At 57.6% G+C, this 15414-nt stretch overlaps 1 protein-coding gene across 13 annotated transcripts; it reads right to left on the bottom strand.

Annotated features, from left to right (window-relative positions):
* Nucleotides 1-780: 780 nt before the first annotated feature.
* CELF3 (CUGBP Elav-like family member 3) lies at nucleotides 781-15181 on the bottom strand. Of its 13 annotated transcripts, none has more exons than XR_012003030.1 (14): nucleotides 15119-15181; nucleotides 14308-14413; nucleotides 13139-13221; nucleotides 7883-7931; nucleotides 7347-7475; nucleotides 7127-7206; nucleotides 6156-6299; nucleotides 5852-5993; nucleotides 5432-5581; nucleotides 5012-5077; nucleotides 4592-4720; nucleotides 4186-4329; nucleotides 2434-3510; nucleotides 781-1774 (listed from the first exon to the last, which is right to left on the bottom strand). XR_012003030.1 is itself a non-coding variant. In XM_072766508.1 (14 exons), the coding sequence occupies exons 4-13, from the start codon at nucleotides 7929-7931 to the stop codon at nucleotides 3383-3385; spliced, it is 1158 nt and encodes a 385-aa protein (XP_072622609.1). In that variant the 5' UTR covers nucleotides 13139-13221; nucleotides 14308-14413; nucleotides 15119-15178; the 3' UTR covers nucleotides 781-1774; nucleotides 3372-3382. The 13 variants fall into 13 exon arrangements, 9 of the variants coding, with proteins under 9 accessions (XP_072622609.1, XP_072622610.1, XP_072622611.1 ...); XR_012003031.1 differs by having other exon boundaries at nucleotides 7347-7472; nucleotides 15119-15178; XM_072766508.1 differs by having other exon boundaries at nucleotides 3372-3510; nucleotides 4592-4717; nucleotides 15119-15178.
* Between the last annotated feature and the right edge of the window lie 233 nt (nucleotides 15182-15414).

Here is a 15414-nt window from a genome sequence, read left to right as displayed (position 1 = left end):
GGTGGGGGGGGGGGGGTGCTTAATAAGGGTGGGGGTAGCAGATTGTTGCAAAAAGCAAATGGCCCAGGTGCTGGCCCCCCCGGTGAGCCCCTGAGCCTAACCCCAGAGTAGTTTACAGAGAAGAATTTAAGAACCGAACTGGAGGGACCTTAGGGTTTATGCAATCCACTTTCCACTTGGTGGGACTCACTGCCACAGCCTGCTTGATACTTGTTGGGATCTTTGCCTTGGGTCAAAAAAACAGGTTGTTGACAACACCTGCTGGACAAGACCATCATGGGCTCTGGAGTCTAACGTACTGGGCCTCCTTCCTGCCGCCCATCCCTTTGTAATTCTAGGACTCTGGGGAAGTTGGTTACCCTCCAAAGACCTTATTAACCTGTCTGTAAAATTGTATCCTGCCTCCCAGAGTTGTGGCAAGATTAAATGAGGAAATGCACACTGACAGCCTGTAACAGAATCACAGAGCAAAAACTTAGCTCCCTGTATCCCCACTGGTAGGTGCAGGGGCAGCTCACCCCCATGAACAAGGGAGACCTGGAGATCAGGAACAAGAGAGTCCAGTCCCAAGCCTTCAGAGGGGCAGGGCTGGATATGGGAGAGGCCTGCTGCCCTGTTTCCTTCCTGTGCCTGGCGTTGCAGAGCATGTGGAACTAAACCCCAAGGAAGGGTGAAAGAGTGTCATCATGAGCCATGGTTAAGGTCTCTCTCCCAAATCTCTCCCCTCCCCTTCCCAGCACGCAAAAGTCCCTACCCTCAACTCTCCCAAGACTCAGTTGATGCTTTTAAACTTTTTTCTTTATTTAGACAGAAAAGACCAACTCTTTAAAAGTAAAATGCAATAAATAAATAAGTTAAGCATAGAGAAGTGTCTGAAACAGACTCCCCAGTCTCCCCTTACCACTCCCACCCCCCCCACCCATTTATGTCCCCTAAAACCTTTTCCTAAAGAAAATGATCAGGTAATAAACCCTTGTAACCCTCCCCACACCCATCCTCCCAAATACCCAATTACCCCCAAACCAAAGGGAGAAATCAAGAGAGAAAAAATCCAAGGGAAACATTGTCTAAACTCCCAGAAAGAGAGATGGCAGCGTCCGGGCCGGGCCGGGCTGGATAACGCACGGGTGGTAGTGGTATTTACACGGAGGGGACCAGCAGAGACTGTAAACATTTTTAAGGGTTTGGGGAGGTCTTTTCCTCATATGAAAGGAGGAGGGTCTCTGTGGCTGACTGGTGGCAAGGCAGCCCTCAGGGCTCCCCCACACCCTCCTTAGAGGGGGCCCATGGGGGAGGCAGTGAGTTTTAGGGCTGGGAGCCCAGGGTTCAGGGATATCCTACCTCTAACTGAGGGTGGTAGGGAGTTTGAGAACCAGCTTCTGAGAAACCCCTAGTATGGGGAAGAGGCTAGGGCAAGGGTGAGGTGGGGAGTTTGTGGAGGCCCCTCTACCCTTCCAGGGCCACAAGCCCGCTGGTGGGGAGGTGAGTGTGAAAGCTGGGCACAGGAGGTCACCGCAGGAGCCCCAGCAGAAGGCAGATACCCCGGAGCCTTCGGGCCTGTCCCACGCTCCCTCACAAAGGCCAAAAGGGCACCTGGGAGCAAACAGGCCCTTCAGGAGGGCGGGGTGGTGGGAGTGGGCCACGGCCCTGTTCCCCCAGGGCTGTGAAGCAGCTTTTGCCCCAGAGCCCCATCGAGGCCCGAGCAGGTGTGCAGAAAGGGCTGGGACCACGTGGGGCGAGGGGTTTGGTGCCCCTTCCTCTGGTGTCTCCAGACCTGTGAAGGAAGGAGACACGGGTGACGCTGTGGCCACAGTCCCCGGTGGGGAAGAGTGGCTGGGCTGGTGGACGCAGCCACCAGGAGGGAAGGGGACCGCCCAGAGAAGGCAGGGCGGCGGCAGAAAGGCCTCAGCTGCTGGACGGGGGCAGTGGTGGCTGGCGGGGATGGGAGGGAGCGGCCCACCATATGAGAAACCCAAGGATATCCAGAGGAGATATTCACACAGCCCAGGAGAAGGAGAAGAGCTGGAAGGTATGGTGACAGGGACTGGAGGGGACGAAGCAAAGGAGTGAGACAACAGGCAGGCAGGCAGAGAGAGCAAAGAGAAAGGAGAAGGGGCAGCAGACAGACGGACACCTGGAGGAAGAGCAGGGCAGCCAGGCTGGGACCTGGGGCTGGGCTTGGGGCCGCAGACTTGAGGGCTGGGATCCCCAGCCCCTAGACCGTGCTCTCATTCCTTTTCGGAAAGGAACAAAGAAAGCAAGAGAGAAACGCACAGAACACAGAGCACAGTCACCAACCACTGTTGACCAAGCACATCCCGCGAGCTGCCCCCGGCCCTGACCCTGGGCTGAGGGGCGCTTCCCTCCGCGGCCCCCTCCCCAAGTAACGAACAATCGGCTGCAAAGACAACACGCTCGTTCCATGCGACTTACAGGGGCCCGGAGCGGGGGTCCGGGGTGGGGGCTTCGGCCGACAATAGACACGGGCCCTGGGCAGGGGGGCCCCCAGGGTGGGGGGGATTAAGCAGCCAGGATTGGGGGGAAAGGGGGAGAAACAAAATGTGGGTATTGTTCTTGGGTTGTGTTTTTTCAGGGGTTTGGTCCAAAGGAGATCAAACACAAAAGTCACCAAAGCTCACAGCTCTGTGGCCATGAGGCCAGGGTCGTGTGGGTAATGGGTAGAGGGGACCCAGTTAGTGAAATGCAGGCCGTCTAGCATTTTGGCCTTCTCCACCTAACTGGAAGCTGCTCCCAGGAGGCCTGAAGCTTGGACTTCCCCAGTCTATCCTGTGCACTCTCCACTGTCCCATGGGTCTACACTACAGAAGAGTCCACGGGCTATGCTCCCCGGAGTCCAGGGCACTGAGGGCCCGATGTCCCCACCTCTGAGGAGGATAGACAGTCCAGGAGCTATGATTCTAGAAACCAGCCTCCTTACTTCCCCAACCTACTCCCCTAATTCCACTCCAACCCAAAGGAAAACCAGAAAAAGAGAGACACACAAACACATGGACACTGACCAGACAAACAAGACCAGATACTGAGGAAGACCTGGGGAGTGGACACAGATATAGACAGACTCGGCTCTCTCTGGGGTCACTGTGTGTGTGTGTGAGTGTGCACACATGTGTGTGTGAGAGAGAGACTGACTCTGGTGACTGAAACATGTACATGTGTGTCTGAGAGAGAGACTGACGTGGGTGACTGAAAGAGCAGAAGGAGCTATACCAGATCCCTTCAAGTGCCCAGAGTCAGGGGTGGGGTGGGCATCCCTGATGCTGGGGGGACGTGGGGTAAGGGACAGTCCAAGTGAGAGCCCTGGCTTCAGTGTGAGGGAGATGAAGAGGTCACAGGATGGGAACAGGACCCACCTGGGGGGCCCTCAGTAGGGCCGGTTGGCATCCTTAGGCCGCTTTAGCTGGACTTTGAGGCGTTTCATGCCAATCTGGAAACCGTTCATGGCCTGGATGGCAGCCTGGGCACTGGCCGGATTGTCGAAACTCACAAAGCCTGAGATGAAAGGGGCATAAGGCCCAGCCCAACCCCACCTGACTCGCCTGTGCTTAGGGCCAGAACCTGCTTTTTGGTTCCCCGGCACTGCCCAACTTCCTCTCAGGATCTTGAATGGCTGGCCCACAGCAGGCATTTGGTGGGTAGCTGCTGATGGGTAGGTTGAGTGAATGAATGCAGTGCAGCCACTCACATGCACTGGGACATTCTTTCCGGCACTCTTTGAGGGGCAGCCCTTCTCAGCCCAGAGAACTGTGAACCTGCCTTTTGAAAACACCCCTTGTGGCCCTTCACGACTTCCCACACAGGGAAGACCAAGGCTCCTCTCCCCTGAAGCAACCTTTCAAGACGAGGCAAAATACTATGCTCCCTAGGCCTTCCTCTCGGAAGCCAGACCTCTCATTCCTGAGCTTCTCCCAGGCCTCATGGAGCATGAATTTGACCAGTGCTCATAGAGAAGAGTGAGGCTGCAATTTTGGGAGAAGCTGGGCCTGGGCAGCAGCAGTATGTGATGCCAAGAGGATAAGAAAGGTTCTTTCCCACTCTTGATCATCTGGATTTCAAAGTTTGGGCCCACTGTGACCAAAAATGCCTTCAGATGTCTTGGACCTTGTCCACATTTGGAGTTTGGCAAAAATGTGCTATAGTTTATCTTTTGGATCGTCATGTTCTTACCAAAACACTTGCTCTGATTGGTGGCCCGGTCAACAAAGACTTTGGCTGAGATGACGTGGCCGAAGGGGACAAACATCTGGAGGATCTCTGAGTCTGTGAACTCCTGGGGCAGGTGGTAGATGAAGATGTTGCAGCCGTCAGGGCCTGGGTGGCAGCAGAGACAGAGGAAGAGCTCAGTGATTGGGCAACACTCCTGGGGCCTGGGCCCCACAGGGAATGGGCCGGGAGGACCCTCCAAACCCAGCCCATGGCATGCAGGCCGGGGCACCAGACACCTCATCCCCACTCGCTTTCTTTCCAGGTGTGGAGCGAGCGACAGGGAGCCCACAGCCCATGACAAGGGCGCTCCTATCCCTGGGGGCTCCCGGCCAGGAGGAGCAGTCTGGGAGGAGCGCTCAGGTCACACCTTCCCGTTGCTGCTGCTGCTGCTGCTGCTGCTGCTGCTGCTGGGGAGGAGGAGGGGGTTGCTGGGCGACCAGGGCAGGAGGCTGCGGGAACGCGGGTGCCACCAAGCTGTAGGCTGCTGGGTAGGCTGCTGGGGTGGGAGAACAGAGAACTAGTGGGGGGGTGGTCTTGAGATTCCTAACCTGGCCCCCAGGAACCCCTGACCAGTCCCACAACATCCAGCCCAGGCCAGCAAGGGGGATGGGCAGAGAGGTGCCACAGAAGGAGCCACTTGGACTCTGGGCACTGGCCCCTAACAGTAGGTCCCTTAGGACCAGGAAGGAAGCCCCAGGGGGTAGCTGGTGCCAGGGGCAGCTGGCAGGGAGCCTGGAAAGCCAGCCTGTCCCACACAGTCCCTCCCATCAGGGCTTGGGCTCCTCACCTGTGTAGTGCTGCATCCCTGCGTAGGCCTGCTGCAGGGGGTCCACGGGGGCCGCGGGGCTCTGGGCTGGGGAGAGCAGCACCGACTGTGAGGGGGGGCAGGATGCAGAGCAAAGGCCAGGCGGAGAGGGTGGGTACTGCCTCCCAGGGCCCGGGGGTGACAGGAGAGCATGCAAATGCACAGAGCCACAGGGAGGAGAAGGCAGAGCGTGGAGTGTGTGATTGGCTATGCAACTGCGGACTTCACTCAGCCTCAGCTTGATGGCGGGCAGGAGCATCCCTGCCCTAGGATGACAGGGCAGGAGAAAGACCTGATGACCCAGAGGCCTGGAGAGGGAGGCTGTGTCACGGCTGCCCACCGGCAATGGGAGCGGAGGCTGGGATAGTTGCTGGATGAGGGGGGGCAGGCAGAGACCCCCACCTGGGTAGGGGTGAACCCCGTTGGGATACAGAGCATCAGGGGCAGGCTGCCCGGTGGGCTGGGTAGGCACGGGGCTGTAGCCGTTGACGCCCAGGGCAGCAGGGATTGCAGACACGGGCGTGGCAGCGATGGCAGGAGGGGTGCTGGTTCCTAAGGAGGAGAAGGCGACAAAGACAGAGCAAAGAAGCAGGCAGACATGCACACACACACACACACACACACACACACACACACAAATGCAGAGGACCAGTCAGCAAGTCTGAGGGCAGAAGGGAGGAAGCAGGCCACTCTCACCCCTGAGTCCCTTCCAGACCCTGTGGCTTCCCTGAGCAATGTGCCCCCCACACACACACACTATGTGGTAGTTCATCTCACCTGTCCTGTTCACACCCAACCCAGCCTGCCTTGCCTGGGTCTTACCTGAGGATGGGGTGATGGGAGTGGCGATGAGGCCATTGGCATTGATGGCAGCCATGTGCTGCATCTGCACGGCAGCCATGGTGGCCATGGGGCTGAGGTAGGCACTGTGAGCCGCTACCAGGGCCGCCTGCTGCTGCATCAACTGGGGGAAGGGGAGGAGAGGAGGGTGGGGCCAGGTATCCCACACCCAATCTGGTTCCCCTCCCAACTCTGGGTGTTGGCCTTGGGAGAGTGGGGACTGGTCCTGGATGCCAGGAGGAAACAGGGATGGGCCAGGCCCAGCACCCCAGGGGTCAGTGCTCACGGCCTGGGTGTAGGCGCTGTAGGCTCCAAACTGCAGTGCGATGGGGCTGAACATGCCCAGCTGGGTAGCCACCTGCTGCATTCGGCGGAGACCTCGCTCCTTCTCCGTGTCAGCAAACTTCACCACCAGGCTGGATGAGGCACCCTGGGCATGGGCCACGCATGTGGTCAGAGGGACAGGATCAGGATCTCTCCTCCCAACAGCCCTCAGGGCCTGGCCTCAGTTCTACCCTTCCTGGCCCAGCTTCTTTGGGAGGACAGCCACATTGCACCTCTGTCACCGGGAGGATTTTAATCCCAACCTCCTCCTGTGCCAGGATGTGTGAGAGACTAGAAAAAGTTGAGAAGCTTGAAGGCGTGTGCTTGAAAAGGGAAAGGCCTACTGGAATCCAGAGGGCATCCCTGGCTTCTCTGTGAGGATTCTGAGCTGGAAGTTACCTCCAAAGAGGATCAAGCCACAGCAAACGTTTCGTCTCAGGCTGGTCTGCCAGGAAGCTGCCCTAGACCTGTACCGTGACTTCTATCCCCACACCCCAAACCTCACAGTGTGCTCAGAGGAGAAGCCTTAAATTGCAATACCACCCTGCACTAAATAAAAACCAAACCGAAGCACAGGGATTGTTGTAGAATCCTAGAGTCTAGAATGCAGCTCTCCATTCAGTGTTGCATCCCTTTGCCCAAGTTCCTGCTAAATGCTTGCTGGGCATCTGCTGAGGGAGCTTCAGAGTCGGCTAGCTCCGTAGGAGAAATTTATTCTGCGGGAAAGCCCTTCCACAGTGCAATCTGCTAATGTGCAGAGAGCATAAGTGTTCAGATGCCCAGCCAGGGAGGGTGGGGTGGGAAGATGAGAGAAGAGACAGGAGACAGAGTGGCCAGAGAGGAGTGCAGGGTATGTGGGCTGGAGGGGATGGGTGAGGTAGGGGTCGGAGGTGGGGAGCGGGCATCTAAAACATGGATGTGAGTGGGGCTCACCGGCAGGGTCCGGCTGCTGTGAAGGGTGTTGATGGCCGCCTGGGCCTCAGCATGGGTCTGGAACTTCACAAAGGCGCAGCCTAGAGTAGAGCATCCAAGAGCAAGAAGGAAAGGGTGAGTGCTCCCCGTCAAGGGCCCCCACGTCCTGTTGCCCAGAAGCCAGTGGAGAAGGGGCAGGAGGGCCAGAAGGCCTGTTGAGGAAGGGGCAGCAGCCAGGTACCTTTGCTGGTGCCATCTGGCCCCCGGAGCACAGTGCACTCGTCTATGGTCCCAAAAGGCTCGAACATCTTCCTGACGTCCTCATCTGTCTGCTGCTTCCCTAGCATCCCCACAAAGAGCTTCCGGTCTTCTGGGGGGTAGGGCACAGGATGAGGGGGACATTCAGGGTCCCCTGGCTGCTTTCCCAACTCCATTCCCCCTGGGACAGGCTGAAATCCTGCCCTTTACCCTCAGCAACTCCCTGGAGCTCCAAATATTCCCCTCCCCCGGGACTCATGCTTCCAGCGTGTAAAATCTGTGATGTTGGGGGAAATGGGGTACAGTTACAGAGTCCTCAGCCCAGTTCTGAGGGACTTGCACTTGCACTCCAGCTTCCCTACAATGGGCTGGATGACATCCCCTCTGACCACACTGACTTCAATCCCCACCTTGACTGGGAACCCTTTGGAACTCTCAGATTTTCTTTTTCAAGAGAGGCTGCACCTCACTGCTCCAAGCCCTGGGCCTGGGTTCAAAGTCCAAAGGTACAGAACCTACCTCCTCGGCTCTCGCTGTCGGCTGGCTTGACCTGGATCGGCCTGTTCATCTAAAAGGAAAGAAGAGAAGGCACTGCTGGGGATCTCCCCTGAACACCCCCCCCAAGAGCCCTCCCTAGGCCCGGAGCTGCAGAGGGGCTAGAGAGAGTGAACCCCAGGCCCTAAATTGCTGATGGGAAGGAAGGGATCGGGGTTTCATCTTGTTTAGGATTAGGACCTGAGGGGATTAGAGGCATTGGAAGGTGAGGATGTAGGGAGGATGCTCCTGGGGCCAGCTCCAGGCTGTGAGGCCCCAGGTGACTTGGCCAGGGTAAGTGATGTTTTCTTTAGGGGGAGAACGGAACTTCCTATAGGACATGGGTCCTGAGGCAGAGCCCAACTGAGGGGCTATTCAGCAAGAGCTGCCTCAATTTTACAAAGTAGGGGCAGCAGAGGCCACTCCATGAAGGAGCCCCAAAGAAGACTCTCAACCACTGCACAGATGCCCCGACTTCCTTCTGACCCCCAGAGGTGTGTCTGCTTCTCTATCTGCCCCCCTACACCCCGTGACCCCAGGGGGAAGGCTTACTCGGGCAGCACAAAGGGAGCAGATGCCCAGTCTCCGTGGCAACGGGAGAATGCGCGCCATGGCAACCGCCCACTCAGCCTGATTTATCCCTCCCGTCGCCCTGGCGACCGTGGTGACGTCATCACTTCTGTTGCTCCACACACCAGGAGAAGGAGTGGGGGGGTGGTGGGAACAGGGTATGCTGGGGGTGGATTCGGTAGGACTGGGAGGTGGGGGAGGGGCTCAGGACAAGCTTCCTGATTCGTGTTGAGCAGGCTCTGCAGGGCCACACTGTCCCCTCCCTGCCTTCCTGCTCCAGATCAAATCCTTGGAGTCTGGCAGCTGAGAGGGCTCTGAAGGAGGAGCTGCTGTCCCATGCTCCTTTGACATTCTCCCTGTACCCTCAAGTTCTCTAGAGCTCTCCCTTCTCTTTGCTCCTGCAGCATCTCCCTTTGTTCAGTCTCCAGTGGAAATGCAGACACCCCCCAGTTCCACTCTCTGTTCTTGTCTGGTGAGAGGGCTCAGCAATGACTCCAGCAGGTTGATTTCCTTAACTAGGGCAGGGGACATCTTCCGAACTGGAGGGAGGGGAACGACTCAGCATTTCGCGTCTGAGAATACTTGGCTTTTGAGGACTAGGACCATGGGGGCCGCACATGGTCACTCCACCCTCTCATTTGACGGGGGGCAGTCCGAGCTCCAGTGACCAAAAATAGATATTAAACAAAAGCAACCATTTATCTACATTCTGAGGGGGGCTACGGGCATCCTCAGGAAAAGCACTGGGTTGCGGGTCAGGAGACCCTGCTTCAAGAACTGGCTCTGCCACTCTCTAGCTAGGTGACCTTGGCCAAGTCACTTCTCTCCTGGGGCCTCAATTTTCTCATCTGTAAAACCGTGGGGGTGGGATCCCTGGGTGGCTCAGCGATTTAGCGCCTGCCTTCGGCTCAGGGCATGATCCTGGAGTCCTAGGATCGAGTCCCACATCGGGCTCCCTGCATGGAGCCTGCTTCTCCCTCTGCCTCTCTGTCTCTCATGAATAAATAAATAAAATCTAAATTAAAAAAAACAACAACAACAACCATGGGGCAAATCAGGTGGTGGCGAGTCAGGTTCCCTTCAGTTCTAGAGTTCCAGCTGTGGGTCTTGTGTGTCTGCTTCACACAGAGAAATGCCCCCTGCCCTTTCTCACACCAACCCTTTTCTCTGGTACGGACCATTCCAGTCAGTGTGACTGACTGGACTCTGTGGTGAGGTATTCCCAGCCCTGGATCCAACCTAAGCCCCACCTCCGCGGACACTCCTGTCCTGACCCACCCCCACTTAGGGATCTGAGAGCAGCTGGCTGGGGGAGGTGGGGAAGAGTCACCCAAATCCTCCAACCAATCCGCCCCCAGCTTTATCCTCCAGCAATCTGGGATTATCCCATGGAGGTTCAATCTCCTCAGGAGCCTCTGTGTGTGTGTGTATGTGTGTGTGTGTGTGTGTGTGTGTGTGAAGCCCAGGGCCCTCAGTCTTGAACCCTTCTCCTCTCTGTATTCTCCCTAAAGCAATCAAGAAGTGCCCCTGGGCACTCAGCACCAGCCATAACCCCTACAGCAGAGGTAGACTGAATTAGGGTCTGTCCACAGCCTCAGGGAATTCCTTACTTGACCCTAAACCCTTCCCCAGATGCCCCTAGGTATTTGCTATTCTAGTCCGGGTGGGGACCCTGAGGTCCAGAGAGAATCAATGCCATTCCCTTGCTGCATGGCGGGCTCCCAGGCACAAAAATAGCACCTCAATAAATATCCACAGCTGATGGGAATTTGCACAAAGACACACACAAGTGCATAGGCCGCAGTGCAGACCACAGTGACAGAAGGCTCCCCTCACTCCCTCACAGCCAGCCTCCCTCTGTGGCCCCTAGTGACCCAGGCCCAGGCTCTCCCCCTTGGCCTGGCACTTCCTGTGGGGAGCTCGGTCTTTGTTAGCTCAGCTCGGCACACCTGCCCCCTCCCCTGAGTCCAGCTGGGCCCTGTTTACCTGGCAACATGGAGTCGGGCACCTCTGCTCCCTAGCCACCACCAGCCAGGTGATAAGCCCTCCCCAGGGCCTCCCAAAGAAGAGGCTATTTATATTCCACGTATCACTGAGACCGCTCCCCACCGCCAGACTGGTCATTCATAAGGCCCTCATCCTTCTCACCAATAGCAAAGACCCCACTGCTCTTCCTGTAAGGAAGAGCTCACATTTCCAAAAAATCTAATTCTCCTGAGGTCACAGGTCTGCTGCCTGCCTCCCTGGCTTCAGGCTTCCTTCCGCCCAGTGTCCCAGACACACACAGAGTCCTTTCCACGGGGTCAGAATTCACTGACCAACAGTAAGCGGATGCAGCCCATTCCCCAGAGTGGGATTTTGGCCCAAGAAGAGCACATCGGGCAGGCTAGGCAGAGGTCCCTCCCACCACCACCTCAAGGAGGCCACACCCTTGGGACAGGAAGAATCCAGGGGCCTGTGGCATAGCCCCTCCTGGGAATGCTCCAGGGAGAAAAGGAAATGGGGCTTGACAGCCACAGGCCCAGCCTCCATTCTTCCTTTCTGCTGTGGAAGCATCATCCTGATATGGTGGCACTGGTGACAGAGACGGGGAGAAAGGAGAGAGGGCTAAATGCCTCCACTAAAAAAAAAGCCTGTATTAGGGCAGCTGCTTGGCGCAGTCAGTGGGGTGGGTGATTCTTGAGCTTGGGGTCATGAGTTTGAGCCCCACGTTGAGTGTAGAGATGACTTAAAATCTAAAAAAAAAAAAAGAAGAAGAAGGCCTATACTATATTAGGAGGGTTTGGAGATTAGATAGCAGGAAGAACTTCCCACAGGGCTGGCACACACACACACACACACACACACACACACACACACACTGAACAATTGAGGAAATAACGCTGCCAGGAGGGCAGGTGGCAGAGAAAAGACCTGGGGCATACAAAGGGTCAGGGAGAGTGGGCGCTGACATCTGCTCCCCAAAACGGCTGGTCTGCTCCCCTAGGCTCCTGGAGGACAGGAGCTCCATCCCCTGCTGGAGGTCCTGTCAGACCACTCTGGATCCTGCCCCCAGGCCTTGGTGTCACCTGGGAGCTCGCTGGCTGATCATTAACCAGGCATCCTTCTCCCTGGGCCCATATATATATATATATATATATATATGTATATATATATATATATATATATATATTTTTTTTTTTTTTTCCCCCAGGAACGGGAGGCAGAGCCTTTCCACATCACCAGGCCTGCCGCTGCCGACCACAACCAGAGCCCTGCCCAAGCGCGGGTACAGCTGGGGGGAGGCCAAGGCGGCACCCCTGCTAGCAAGACCAGGAAAAGCCGGGATGAGGCCATGGAGATGAAAACTACCGATTTGTCAGGGTCTCCACAGAGAACAGGAAAGCAAGGAAAGTTGAGATGTGACGTGATCGAAACCAGGCTTCCCAGGGCTGCGTGTGCCCACACCCACACACCCGGGCCACGTGCACACGCACGCGCACACGCAGGCTCCCCAGATCCTGAGCCTACTCACACACACCGAGGGTCCTCGGTTCCGTGGGCAAGGACCCTTCAGCTACCCTGCCACCGGCTAGGACAGGATGAACTGCGAGGGCTGAGGGCCACAGGGTGGGTGTCACAGACCTACCGAAGGCTTGAAGTTGGGAACAGCTGAAGTGGTCTCGATTTTCCTGGATGCCCCCACCCTTGTTGCCCATCTGTTTGGTCTATTTCCCTCCCAGGAAATAAAGGAGAATCAGCCCTTTTTCCCATTTCCCACACAGGGGAAGGGGTAGAGGTTGTGACACATGTGTCTCCAGCACCCAGGCTGGGCTCAGGAAACGTTTGCTGAAGGGCCGGATGGGGTTAGCTCTCAGGACTACTTCCTGGGCCTCAGGGGCAGGAGACAACAGAAGCAGGTAGACAGTGGAATAGAACAGGACAGCCTTCCCCCCCTGGCTGCATGGCTGGAGGCATCTCGAGATTCTCTCTCTCTCTCTCTCTCTCTCTGTCAGCCCAGGCCTGGGGCAATCAGCAAGGCTGTCCCAGAAGAAAAGCAACAGAGCTCAGACTCTACAGGAGAGAGGCCATGTCAGAGGGCACCTCTGCCACCTTGGACACCTTTGCGGGTCAGGCCTGATCCTCCGCAATGATGTCCACCCATGCCGTTGCTCGCACCCCCAGCCCGGGCCGGCCCAGGCCCTGCTCCACCCTGATGCCCAAAGCTCTCCCTGGGAGGCACCAGGTGAGTCCATCAGAGCCCAGCAGCCAGCACAGAGATGCTAGTCCAGCAGGCACCAGCCGCCCCTGTCACAACCAGACATCCCACCTTCAAGAGTGCCTGGGTGCCTCCTGCTTACTTTGCCACACACTTGGTGTTCAGAGTCTGTCCCCACGCCTCCCAACCAGCTCCGTTCCCTAAGTGTTGCCCCATGAGCAGGTTGGGAAGTGGGGAAGGGGCTGCATCTGCTCCTTACAAAGGTCACATTTGCTCTGCTAACCACTGCCTTTCTTCTCTCCAGGTAAAAGAAGAATGGATCTCCAGCAAGAAAGAGGAATGTTAGAAGGAGAGGGGGCTTCCTAGTGATGAGAGGAGGTAGAAAACAAGCTCCATGTCTCAGGAAGGTGGTGAGCCCCTGACCCCTTCCAGGGTCCTTCTCAGCCCTCTTGCCTTATAAGTATAGGACTCACCCCTGGAAGCGTCTTCTGTTCGTGCAGGGCACTCTGGGCCTTCAGGGCTGAATCGCGGGCACAGTATGTCAGGAAGGCACATCCTGAGGAGGAGCAGGGGCAGAGGAGATGGGGTTGGGATGAGTCCCCAGTGTCCCCTCTCTAGAAGATTCCCTCCACCATGAGACTGAGGACGGATTGTTTCTTCTTGCCGCCTTCTGCCTGCTGGAGTTGGGAGGTGTCTGAGAGGGAGTCTCTGGGTTACTGAGCTCAGGGCAGAGACCCAGAGCTGGGAGGTTTGTGTGGTGGTGGCACTGGGAGAGGGGGCTTCGTGTGGGGGCAGAAGGGGCCTGTGGTTGCCAGACAAGCATGTGTGCCCTGTGACTTCTTTCCTCCTTAGCTGGCCTCTTCCGTTTCGCCTTTGCCTCCACCTCCCTCCATCTTGCTCCCTGTCACCCCTCTCCTCTCCCATTTTCCCTATTTCTTCATCTCTCTCCAACTCCTCAGGAGGCAGGTACAGGGTGAAGCATGGGAGAGAGGGGAAGGAAAGGGAAGAGCAGTTCCCTGCATGTTCCCAGGCCAGTGGAGGGGGAGGCAGTGCCCCCCAGCCCCTCCCCCCAGCTCTCCAAGTCCTGACCAGGGCCTGACCTGGCTTAGCAGGAGCACACAGCCCTGGACAGGCCCAAGGAGTGCCTCTGGCTGGCTCTCTGAACTTCCTGCCCCACACTTCCAGATCCACACCCTGGAGCTTCCCTGCAAAGTCCACGTCCATTCTTGCCAGGTTGACCCCCACCCCAATAGTGTCTAAGGCTACTAATAATCTCAGGCGTGTGTGCACACACGCATGTGCACACACACACACACACACACACACCCCTGCCTGGCTCCTTATCTCCCAAGCCAGATCTCTTGGTCCCCCATCCTCCTTTGAGTTCACCCACAACATCACCCCCTCATCCCTGGGATCTAACATCTCTGTGTCCCCCAGGAGGCCCCCCTGAGGCCTGCATCAGAGTCCTCGCTTGCTCACCCTGCTGCTCTCTTATGGCTCCTCCATCCACTCCTTATCCCTGAACTCTTCCCATCCACATCAGCCCTTCCCAGCCGCTCCAGCCCTGCAAGCTGGCTTCCCTTCCTCCCAGTCTCCTCTCCCAGCCCTGCTGCCTCCGCAGCCTGGCCTGACCCCTCACCCTTGTGCAGCCCGGTGTACTTGTCCTTGATGACAGTCAGCTCGAAGATCCGACCAAACTGTTCGAAGATGGGCTTCAGGTCCTTTTCCTCCAGATGCCTCGGGATCTGCCCCACAAACAGCTTGATGGCATCCGGCTCCTTCATTGGGGCGGCCCAGGAGGAGGGGCCCAAAGGCCTGGGGGAGCTGCCCAGCGAGGAGGCAAGTGGCGGGGGCCGGAGCCCAGCCGGGGCTGGCTTTCCCTTTGGCCCCAACCACAGTGCTGAGCAGAGGGGCAGCGCTTCACACAAAGGAGGCCCAGGGAGTTGAGGGCTAGGGGTCAGGGGTCTAGGCAGACACTGTCATGCCACCAGGGGGCATAGCCCAAACAAATGATCTTCCTCCCCGAGATCTGGAAATATCCCAGGATGGGGGTCAGTGTGCTCAAGATCTGGGGGGCCAGAGGGGTATCAGGGACGCTGGGAGCTGGGGTGAACAGCTGGAGTCGGGGAAAGGGCCTGAGGAGGGTGATGGAGAAGGGGGCTGGGGGTGGCCAGCAGCGTGGGGGGGGGCACTCCTGATGTGGGGCAGGTGGAGCTCTCGTCGGCTTTCCCGGGAAGACACCTCCCCTGTGGCCGATCCTTCTGCTGGGTCCGAAGATCCCTGATGCCAGATGCTTGGTCTCTGATGGCGGCAGGGCTCTAGGGTTCCCTTTCGCCCTGCCGCCCCCCTTCGGGTCCTCCCCTCAGCCCCCCTCCCACCCCACCCTGGTCCCCGGGCCTGTGCTGCTGCTGGCTGCTCCCGCTGCTGGGGCTGCCTGCTTTCCCGGTCACCTGGGTCCCGGAGCTCTGCTCTCCGGCCGCGCTCTCCTCAACAAAAACCTCCCCCCTCCACACCCCCCTCCCACTCCCACCTCCTTTCCCCTGACATCAGTGATGTCAGTCTCAGGGGTGGAATACAAATTCTCTACCCTGGAGAGGGACGCACAATCCAGACGAGAGCCACGCCCTCTTTCTATCTCCTTCCTCTCTGACTCCTTTCCCGCCCCCGCCCCCGCCCCCAGAAGAGCAGCTGGTCCTGTTGATAATAACCCTTCCCCCATCTTACTCCCCAATCACGAGTTGGGCAA

Source organism: Vulpes vulpes, chromosome 8 (assembly GCF_048418805.1).
Source record: "Vulpes vulpes isolate BD-2025 chromosome 8, VulVul3, whole genome shotgun sequence".
Classification (NCBI taxonomy): Eukaryota; Metazoa; Chordata; class Mammalia; order Carnivora; family Canidae; genus Vulpes; species Vulpes vulpes.
The sequence above is the reverse complement of the archived record's forward strand: the minus strand, read 5'-3'. Positions and strand labels throughout refer to the sequence as shown.